We start from the raw sequence: 11,953 nt of genomic DNA on the forward strand, positions 1-11,953 counted from the left end.
ATTTATTGTTTGCAGTAGAAATTCTTTGAGTACATTGAGTCAACCCTCCTCGAAACGATCTTTTCAAAAAATTATACATATCCGGATTACTTATTAGAGATAGTTCTATTCTTGTAAATTTAAGCATAGCATCCCACGAAATTGAGGGTGCTGTAACATAATCGGATCTAATTTATAAATTTGGTTACAAATTTTTTTTTGTTTCTTTATTTCGCGTGTTCTCTTGTCTTTTCCTTTCAAATCAATTACATTTATTTGTGTATCGACAATCGAGTTCACATTCGTATCGATAACATTTGTCTTAAATATAATATATCCAATATATCGTACACACTAATATATATTGCATCACTTCACATCATTTAACATCATTTAGCATCACTTATCATATATGTACCTATATTGTCATATGTTTACAACTCGGTCAACCTGACATATTGATCGACCTCGATCAAGATTATGTACATAATGTTACAGTCTTCTTTAATATTTGTACCCATGGTTTTAACCTTGCAGCTTCTAAAATGCCTTTATAAGGTAACTGAGTTAATTGACAGTTATCTATATCTGTTACTTCATACCTATCATTATCAAAAACTCTATTTATTTTATATGGACCTCTATATTTAGGCGCAAATTTTTTACAAGTGCCAGGTGTTACATCTCTTGGAAGATCCGTCTTGTTTATAAAGCTAACCGGGCTACCGGTATCAAAAAGAACATTAATTTTAATAAATTTTGTGCATCTAAGTTCATTTATATTAGAACTTACTAGGTGTTTACCAATAATATCAGCAACAGCTTGTTGATCCTCCACACTCGCCACTGTCTGCTGCAGTCTTCCAGTTACACGCTTCGGGCAGTTACGAAATTGATGATCCAGACCTCCACAGTTGAAGCAGCTATTCGGCGGACGTATGGGCTTGTTGCAATCCTTCACCATATGTCCCGGCTGATGACAATTGTAGCATTTGAACTCCTGAGCGCTCGAAGTACCACGACCAGTGTTAGAATTTGGCAGTGAGATCCGAATTTGGTCATACTCAATCAAACGGCGACGCAATTGGTCAAGATTCTCACAAAAATAAAGGGACGCAGTTATGCCACTTTTGTCGTTTAATCCGCTCACAATGTGTTTAATTAAATGCCGATCTTCTAATTCAGCTTGACGTGCAATACCACACATAGCTATAAAGTATCGGAATGCACTCTCATCACTTTTTTTCTTACGGTGTCTGAGCTGCTCACATATCTCGAGTTTCGTATTTTTACGACCAAAAACATCCATCATCTGTGCTCGTAAAGCATCCCAATCAGCAGCGCGTTGGTATGTAAAGTAACTCTTAGCCGCTCCTACAAGCAGACGCCTCGCATACAGCCAATAACGGTTAAGTGGCACTCCCAACACTGCACATGCAGTTTCAAATTCTTCAATCCACAGTTTGACAGGCATGCCATCTTCTCCTGAAAAGGGCTCCACAACCGCCATTATGTCTGCAATTTCGACCCGAGAAAAATTTTCGGCCATCTTTGTGCCAACTTGCTTCTGTTCCATGTCGCGCAACGTTGTTCCTGCTACTCCTTGACTAACATCGGCCAGCTCTCCTCTAAACGTGCGGTCATCTAGTCCAATCAGGACCACGTGCTGCGCAACCGATTCGTCGTGGACGATCTGGTTTTGTAAGCTAGTATCGCCTCCCGCAGCTCCCTGATCATGTTCGTCATCCTGGCCATACTCCTGTTTGTTGTTCATCTTAAACAAAGTGTTTGTCGCAACACGCAATTGGTGAATGGAAGCGTTGGCGTCAAAATGCACTTTCTTAGCTCTTAATAATTCCAGTAATTCTTCCTTCGACTTCTTCAATATATCGCAATACAACATATGGATACGACGAGAAGGCTATGGGCAATCACCCCACACCTGATTTGTAGACGATGGCCTTTTATTTTAACGATTTTAATTTTGTTTAATTAGCATCACTTATCATATATGTATGTACCTATATTATCATATGTTTACAAGGACATTCCTGGTCTGCAAGGGAAATGAAAAAGCATTGAATCGGCGGAAGTTCTGGATAATTAAATTTTTCAAAACTGTCTAAGAAGTCGTATGGAAAAATACCCTTTCTTCTCATTTGGTCAAATTTCTCACCCTGGAATTTAGTTTTTAATAGTTTAAAGTTTGAATTGTCCATATAAGAAGCTAGTTTCTCTAAACTAGAATTCAAAAATCTGTTGGAGTCGATAAATTTAATTTTGTAATGGTTGGTGGCATTTAATCTAATTGTTTGGGTAAGGGCAATGTAAAGTTCCTTATTACAAAGAATTGGTTTTAAATTGTCTCCTAGTTCCTTTATGAATAAATGTATATCATTTCTTGATAAATTATGGAATACGACAGGGAAGAAGGCCTCACTTAATTTATAATCTATGCTACATTTCTTATGAATAGGTCCCCTATAACTTCCAGTAAACTGGTTAAAACATTTTTCAGTTGTACCTCTAATTGGAAGTTCGCAGGCGCAGCAGTCGTCATTTCCGTGGCAGTACTCCTCATATGTGTCCAATTGCCTAGATGGTTCTACGTGGTTGTAAAGACTCAAAGTTGTTTCTTTGAGTGCTTTACAAAATTTTTGGATGCAATCGGGGCCTTTAATAAAAAAATATTTAAGTTATAATCCAGTTAATATTAAAGTTTAATATTAGCAATTACCTTCATATGTCCATTGTTTGTTCTGGTTAGGATTGAATTTGTGTACCACACAAAATGACACCGCACATGCGGTATGTTTCTAGGCTTTGGTGGTCGACGAAGTTGTTGGTGAATTTATAGTACGATGGTAATTTTCTAATACAGCTTCAATGTCTGCATATATTACCACCGGAGGTGACAATTTTTTGAAAAAGTTCTTGAACTTTGTGGTGGTGTCTGGCTTGGGAAATTCTGCTGAGACTTTACCACATTCCACTGCATCATGCGTGGGGTTTGTTGTGGTTATAAACTGTAAACAGTTTTCACAAAAATATGCTGCGGACCGTGATTTTGAATGTTGTGAGTAGCATAGTGTTTTCATGCACGTTATGAATGCATAATGCATGGATGGTCCATTGGTTAACGTTAATAAATTTACATGCATTGTCCTCGATCTCAAATTGGTCCCGGCCGGGGAGTTTTATTCCCGTAGGACCTTTCTTTTTTATTTTTGCCACGAAAAAGTTAAAAAGTTCGTCAGGAACACTTATCTTGAAAGATAAAATGTTCCTAGCATATGAAAAGTTAAATTTTTCCACCTTCACGTTATCGGCATTTATTTTGTCTTTGATATGAGACGAAACATCAAATGATGTGAGATCAGGGTGTAGCCGAGAAACAAATATTTGTTTCGTTTGTGGAATCACAATGAGGGGTTTTGCTACAGCAGGCTGTGGACCTACAGTGACAATTTGGGCCGGTAGTCCGGTCTCAGAAACCTCTTGTGGGGGTATATTTGGCTGGTTAGGTGGAATTACAGTTTGAGAACCACCTTCAGACAAATCGGAACTTTAGTTTGGCTCATGAAGGACTTTATTTCCTTCGCAACTTCGCGACAAGCTTCACAGCAGAACTGCAAACCAAGGCCTTTACTTAGATCGTCACTTGTCCGCCCTGTGAATCCAGCGCACTTAGTGTGCACCATCCTGTCACAAAGCCAACAAGCGAGTTTAGCCTGCTCAGGCTTTATAACCTGAAGGCAGGTTTTTTTTAAAGCAGACATTGTAGGATTCCATGTTTATTATGTTACAGACCACTGTGCCGAGAGAAAATCAAATCGAAATTTGTAAGCGAGCAACTCAAATGTACCGCAAGAGCGTATAAATTGCACGCTTAGAACTTTCGAGAATGTTAGTACAAAAGAGAAAAGCGGGAGAGCGGGTCAGTTAATATGCATGCAATTCTAACAACAACACTACTATTGACGGACGAAGCATAAAAGAAAGTAGTCGAAAAGATAAAACTCAGATCGTTAAAGTTTATTATTTTATAATAAAACGCACAAAATTCACTCGCGAAGCAAACGGTTTTGAAAACAAAGTGTTTAAATATTCAAATTTAGAACCACCGCTGGTTTGTAAAGATAAAAATGAAAAATTCGGAGCGCACAAAAAAACACGACCGTTCACTTGAAGAGAGCGAAAGATTATGAAAGATTATTACCTGTAGGATCAACTTTTAGCATCATAGATGCTAAAATCAGGATTTAATTGTTCAAATTTTTTAATCCCCTTTTTGGTAATTGGAAAATCTATTCCAGTAAAATCCATTTTTATATCTCTGTAAAATATTTTTTGAGATGTTATATTCGCAGAATTATATGTATGGGGAAACTGCAATTGCTCCCTAGCAGCTCTGCGTTGTCTGGGTGTTGTAAAAATTTCAGTCGCATGTTTTTTATATGCGATACCCGCTAACAAACACCACTTAAAACAATAATCGTCGTGGTTTTTAACATTTATTAAAGCGTTTTTAGCTTTAATTGTTGGAGGTGCCGGAATAAAGCCTCTTACAGGAATATGTTCCAATTTGACGATAATCAAATCAAAATATTTAAAAGATTTGATTGCCCATCCTGAGTCTTTTTCTTGAAACACACTGATAGCGTTTGCTAGGTATTCCATATCATCCTCAACACAGCAAGGAATATCGTCCTCATCGAATACTAAACTGTACGCTGTGCCAAAATGTTTCAATGTTTCGATACACTCTCCTTCATCAGTGTATTTTATATATAATCCATAAACTTGTAAGTTAAATTTAATGGACTTATATTCAGTCATCCAATGATTAATAACGTTCAAAATATTTAGGCGACATTTATTATAAAATTGTTTTACATCAATCACTTCGTCGGTATTAGGTGACTGAATTCTAAACGACTTTATTGGAAATTGTGTGTCTGAAGCTAAATTAATAACCGCGACATTTCCATTATCAGATGCAATTGTATTCTGATGCTTTTCTGATCTAATGTGCCTTAATCTTCCTGACTCAGTGTACGAGTCACCACACAAGTCACATGCAACTATATTTTGTTGACACTTACTACTATTGGTTTTATGCTCTTGCATACTATCATGGTCAATCCTTCGACGTTTAGATGCTGTAGCCGACGTGGAGGACAGGTCGTTATTATCCTCATATAATTCGATGAATTGCGATTGTTGTTTCAGGGGGTTCCCATTATTTGTGTCGATCCTTGGATGCCGCAGCAGACGTGGATGGCAGGTTAAAATCTTCCTCATTTATTTCAATTATTGGTCGCGTTTGTCATTTCACACCTTTGCGTTGCGTATCCATCAACACTTGGAACGCATTTTTGGGTCCGACACATTTCTCGTAATGAGCACTAAACTGACTCATATCTATGTTTGAACAACATAGATCACACGTAATTTTGTTGGATTTATTTAATTTTGAGCATTCATCGTAATGATGCTTAAGGCCCCAAAAATTTGCTCAATTTTTTGGAAACAAACATCACACACAACAGAAGCCATTGTTATTGATTTTTTTTTTTTTTTTAAACACAAAATAAAGTGATAAACGTTTATATTGGTAAAGAAACGACGGTGTAGTCTCGGTCCAGAGTAACTAACTAAACATCTAGCTCCCACATTAATATGAAGCCTTGCCTTATCCTAATGTATATAAAGTGTATATACATTTATGAGTGTGTGCGTAGGTAAAAGTGAAAAAATTTCGTTAAATTCGAACAACGATATCATATAGCTGCCATGGGACCGATCGAATCTATATAAAACAAAACTATTGGACCTCTGTTTTTTTCTTTTTTTATCATACAAACATTGTTTTTCTTTAAGATTTTTTTTAAAGATTATGAAATTTCAAAAGAAGTTTAATGAAAATCGGAAAAGAACATTTACAATTGCAATATTTGAATTTGTGTAAAATGTATTAATTAAAACAACATTTAATTTTAAAGGATTGCTGCTAGTTTCTGTGAAATTTATTTAGAAATTCACGTACTCAGCTTCCACACCACCACAAGGTCTCAATCCACGAGGGGGAAATTTTAACTACTTACAAATTATATTGCACTATATTGCATTATTTTATACCAAGACAAAAATTTATACAATTTATTTGTACAATTACTTAACTAAATAGCCCTTTATAAATACAAATAACAACTTAAACATACTTGTTCAATTAGTAAAAATACGTTATCCAAGAAATTAAAAACTTATACAAAATTACTTATAGTCTATACTTTTAAGAAAACACCATCATGATGACTGTATGGGGTCTCATATGTGAGGGCAACAGCTTCTGAAATACTAGTATCAGCAAAAACCCAATATATTTGTGTTTGATGCTTTGTCGTTGGACAACTATTAATTGGTAAAAGAATATGAGCATTTAGATTTTCCTCTAAGGAATCAGTTCGTGTGGACCTGCATATGTCAAAATCTCCTAATATAACCACTTTATTATTTTCCATACTGCGAACTCTTTCAACGTCATTTATATATTCATTTCAAAATCTTGTTATAGGATATCCGAGACTCCTATAAGCAATGATAAATGATGTATCAAGATATTTAAAAGCAATCGATTGATAAGTGGCCCTGGAATTCAAAAACTTATTTTTCTCAAAAAGAAGGACCACTCCATGGAATATACTCTGCTTTGCAAAAATAATTTTTCCATTCTTTTCAATATTATTCAATCGATTGCTGTCAATTCTTCCTATGATGTTGAAATCTATAAGGCTGTACTCTTCTCTTGGAAGAGACCAGGTTTCGACAAAACATAAGAAGTCAGCGGAACAAATAATTTTATCGTTGGATATATCTTCGGGATGAGCACGAAGAGACTCAACATTGTGGTAATATAATGAGATTATATTGTCATTGGCCAAGAATTCGTATTGCGTAGTCAAGGTCTGTTCCTCTCTTATACTTTGAAGTTCAGTTTGGACATTTGTTGCTCCAAATCTAGTAGGAGGAACAAAGTCGCCTAGTAGGAAAAGACCCGATGCGCTTGTTGCGCTGCTACACGCTACATAAAGCGAAGCTCGCTTAATGCCTCTTTTGAGGTGCGGCTCCTTGGCTTTTATGGATGGTAATAGTCTCAGCAGGAACAAATGGGAATTTTCACATCGGAATACTCGTAAAACCTTTTTTTATCGTCGACGCAGGTTTATACTATTTATTTCAATTCTTAAGCTTTTATTTTAATTCAATTTCTGTTCAGCTTCACTTTTATATGTCTGTTCACAATCGTCTCTCTTAATCAAGTGTGCTCTCAGGTATGGCTATGTAGGCGAATGTATTAATGGGACGATAGTCCCATTTCGAAATACTCGTGAAACCTTTTTTATCGGAGTCCAATCCGGATGCTCATTTCTTCTCACTTTTGATCTGGCAATAGCTCCAACCGTTGGATCAGAAAACTTAATCCACAGCCCTGTAACTAAACGCGAACCGTTTACCATACAACTGTCAATTTGCATGAGGTCACCAGTTGCGCCATTTACCAGTTCATCATTGGTGTCTATATTAACGGTTACCATATACTTTGCAGTTCTTTTTAGATTAAGAAAATATGATAAACCTTGAGTTTCCGACGTTTTCATATATTTTGCAATTCTAAGAGTTCTTTCCCTATGACTCTGCTGCATGTTTGCCGATTTGATTGTATCCAGTGCAGTTGAAATAAACTCTTCCGTGTTAATTTGTGCCAGTTTCAATGTATTATAGCGATCCACCTCATCGTTTGAGAAAAACAGGTGGATGGCATCGTCGGGAACCTCAGTTGGGGGAACTACTCTCTGCCTAAGGAGTTCTATGTCTGTGACCGACATGTTGGCTTCAGACATGTTGTTTAGAGCTAGCGCAAATGCGTGATCATTATTTCGGTCAGCTCAAAAAATTTAAAATTATCCCAAAGATTAGTTCCAGCGATAATGTTAAAAGGGTTGTTGGTATTTTCTAAGAATATCCAACGATCCCTGGACTGAAGAAAGCTGCTTGAGATCTACAAACACAATTATTGATATGCCACCGAATATTACATCTTGGCTTCTAAAAATTTGTCTTAGTCTTTGGTCCAAATACCAAAGCATTTTGAAACCGACCATTGAAATTTCATCAATAATTATTAGTTGTAGGTCCATTAACTTGCAATGAATTGTGTTAAGTGAGTCATTGCTTAAAGGCCTTAATGGACCAGATGACTGGTTAACTGAAAGGGAGAAAAAGGAGTGAAGGGTGAGTCCTCTTGTTCCAAAAGCAGCTTTTCCGGTCGGAGAACAAATTTTTTTTTTTTTTTGTATTTTTTTTTACGCGCGTAGTCCCACGGCCCACTACCCGCCCAACCGACCGAGGGGCCACCGCCGTGTATCGTACGGCACGATTCGCGATAATTTTGACGCGATTTTTAAAAGAAAAAATTAAAAACCGAAAGATAAGGTAAGAAAAGTTAAATTTTATTTTAAACTTAAATTTAAAGATCTAATTTCGTGACAGAAATGTTAGTATTAATCGTTTTAGGAGCTCCAGAGAGTCAGCAGACGATACCATAGAATACAGTCTATTATAGTCCGAACAAAGTACCCTGAAAGGCTCATGCACGTCATAATTAGATCTACAAAGATTTAAAACTAAAGGAGCATAATTTCGAGTAAATCTACTTGGAACCGAGAAATTTAGTCTACTTAACAAGTAAGCACTGTCAATTTCACCACGTAGAAGGTTATGCATAAATACAGTACCAAGCATCGTTCTACGATTAGTAATACCTTTGGAGAATCAGTTGCCCCAGGAAATTTACTTGCTCGCCAAGTTATAGACTGATATATAGTAGAAATCAGTCTACTTTTACCTTCTCCAGCCCCACCGCCAACATATTCATAAAACGTTTTTTTTGATGCTACATTCTGCATTACTTGGGCATAATACTGGCGCTGTTTTAAATTGAGCGACCGGGTAAGCGAGCAAAGATTTTCTTCTGAAACCAACGGCGGAAGTCTAATAAGTTGAAGCTCACCCTCTTCAACGTTAGCAGCATCATCGTCCTCAAACATATTTATGTTTTGGCCAACGTTTGGCACTGCCAAAGCTCTGAACTCTTCCTCTAGGAATTGGGAAGCAGGTTGGTCAGGAAGAGGACCACTTTCTTGTCTATCAACATTTTGCAGCTCTTCAAGTACTCTGTCCAATTCCATATCATCAAAAACATCGTATTCGTCTTTGTTTCGTTTAATTAGCTCATAATTGTTTCTGAAGGTGCTCTCGTTATCGTTTGAGATGAGTTCAGTATCTTCATTTCTCCACGGCAAGAAAAGCATTACGTGCTCTCGAAAATAGTCGGATGGGGAAGAATTTAAACTAAATCGGACCCATCGGAGGATTAGGGCATGCTTACGTTTTTTTACACACCCGGTCCCATCTAGCAGTTGGTAACTTTGATCGCCTGCCAAATTTTCGTCATCTGGTTCCAAATCCATCGGCTCTTCATAATCTTCGTTGGAAGGATTGGCTCGTGTATTTAACCTAGAAAATTTTGTACCAAGCCGCAAATTCTGCAAGGCATACTGACTCTAATAGTTCATGCCTTTGCACATATCGATCAAGTAAATTTCGCTCAAAAATATCAGTTGAGTCTCCTGGAAGCTGTTCTAGTTCTCTATTGGATCGAACTATGCGAACTCTTTTACCTGGATGGCAAGTGTTTATAAAAACATTTCCTTCACTCGCCTCAGACATGTTTAAGCCTAAAACATTGTAGGCAGCTTCTTGGGCTGATAGCGTTTATAAATTTGCTCCCTAAGTGTTGCAACTTTCTTTTAATTGAAATGTTTCCGTATTGCATTTCAGTCATCGCTTCCCGCATGAGTTGAGACACTCCGCGGTTGGATTTGTTAATGTAGTTAATTATGTAACTACAACAGGCATAAGCGTCTAAGATAAATTGAATATCCATGTTGGCTCTATGTAATTCTAAGATACTCTTATTATACGCATTTAACAACCTATCAGAAAATTGACGACGTAAAAATACCTGGGGCTTTTTCAAGCTGGATCTAACTGCAAGCTTGTACTCCTCAAATGTGCTTCCAAGTTGGGAAAGAAAATTATAAGAAAATGCAACTTGTATATGTATGTCTGTGTGTTCTTCTTTTGGTGTCACTCCAGATATTTATTTAATTCCGTATTCCAGTTTCCAATTCCTTCCTGTTGTCCAATATCCAATATCCAATCCCTTTGTCCAAATCAAATTAAATGCACGTTTTGTATATATATGAATATATGTATATTTTCTTCCTTTTAATCTGTACGTCTTGCCACTTCGAGATTCAAAACAAAAGAGAGCGAATATTCTAGATCACCGGAAACACAAGGACCAGATCAGTGTTACCGAACTCTGCCGTGAGCAGAATACTTTTGCTTATGACATTCCTATCGATATAATATAATGTCATATTCCAACACACCTCCTCAAAAGTCTTATGCTCATCAATCATACATTTAAAGTTTTTTGAGAAAAATTTGAATTTCGAATTAGCAAGAGTAGATATTTCTGGGAGTGCACATTGACCCAACATTTGTTGCTCGAATTGGGGAAACCCAGTAAAACCCAATTAGGCCAATATTAAAATTATTATAAGGAACAATGAATATTTAAATTAACAAAATGATGTGATGCAAATTAACATTTGAGAGATCAAAAGCAATTTCAATGAGTAGTCTTATAAATTTGAAAATTATAAAGTAATAATGAGTATCTTGAAAATTATAAAGTAATAATGAGTATCTTCTGTTTCCAAACTTAATAACTATAAGTTATAACAAAATTTAAAGGCAATGAAATTAAATATCAAAAATTATTCTTTAAAAAATAAATTAAACTCAGTCTTCAACTTTTATGTATAAAAAAAAATGTTGTCTGCATCCATCAATCAATTAGGCCAAGACACTGTCTTAGCTGTGCAAAGCGTGGAGCTGGGAGTGGTTTGGTCAATATATCCGCCAGTTGATGATCTGTAGAAATATACTCAAGTTTTATTAGATTATTTTCAATTTGTTCACGTGAGAAATGATACTTTATATCTATATGTTTTGAACGTTTGTGGCAAGAGGGATTTTTTGCTATACTAATACATCCCTGATTATCTTCAAAAATTGTAATAGGTTTCTTTATATTTATGTTCAAACTTTCTAGTAAAGATTTTAGCCATAGGGCTTCCCTAACAGCTTCAAACAATGCCATGTATTCGGCTTCGGTTGATGATGCTGCCACCGAATTTTGTTTTCTAGTACTCCAACAAATCAGGTTTGTTTTAAACATTTTGAAAAGATATCCTGTTGTACTTCTCCTATCCAATTGACTTCCACCCCAATCTGAATCTACAAATCCAACAAGAAAGTCTTCATACTTCTCAGTTTTAGTAAATGTTAGCTTAAGGTCGATAGTACCTTTCAGATATCTTAATACCCTTTTTAAGCATAGCCAAAGCTCTTTATTATTTTTCTGACTATACCGACTCAAAAGATTTACAGAAATGCTTAGATCTGGCCTTATACATAACATTACATACATAAGGCATCCAATCATACTTTGACACGGAAAATCTGCACTTTCATCAGATTCTAATAATTCAAAGTTCAGTTTACTTGGAAGTGGTGTATTTACAGAATTACATTTTTCCATGTTAAATTTTAATAAAATATTTTTAATATAAGCTGATTGGCTTAATTCCACTTTATTTTCATTTCTGTCTATTTTAATACCAATAAAATATTTAATCTAACCTTTATCCAAAATATATATACATCTATCTACAGATGAATTTTTAAAACCAATATCCTTTAAAGCCTTTTCAAACACTTTAAACCAGCATCTAGCCGCCTGCTTAAGACCATAAATTGCTTTATTCAATTTACAAAC

General features: G+C 35.9%; 1 protein-coding gene across 1 annotated transcript; it reads right to left on the bottom strand.

The window, feature by feature from the left end:
• Positions 1 to 654: 654 nt before the first annotated feature.
• Positions 655 to 1,753, bottom strand: LOC108101712. Its single transcript, XM_017206151.2, has 2 exons — positions 773 to 1,753; positions 655 to 701 (listed from the first exon to the last, which is right to left on the bottom strand). Exons 1-2 carry the CDS (start codon positions 1,751 to 1,753, stop codon positions 693 to 695), a joined length of 990 nt encoding a protein of 329 aa, XP_017061640.2. The 3' UTR covers positions 655 to 692.
• Positions 1,754 to 11,953: the final 10,200 nt, after the last annotated feature.

Source organism: Drosophila ficusphila, unplaced genomic scaffold (genome assembly GCF_018152265.1).
Source record: "Drosophila ficusphila isolate 14025-0441.05 unplaced genomic scaffold, ASM1815226v1 contig_197, whole genome shotgun sequence".
Taxonomy (NCBI): domain Eukaryota; kingdom Metazoa; phylum Arthropoda; class Insecta; order Diptera; family Drosophilidae; genus Drosophila; species Drosophila ficusphila.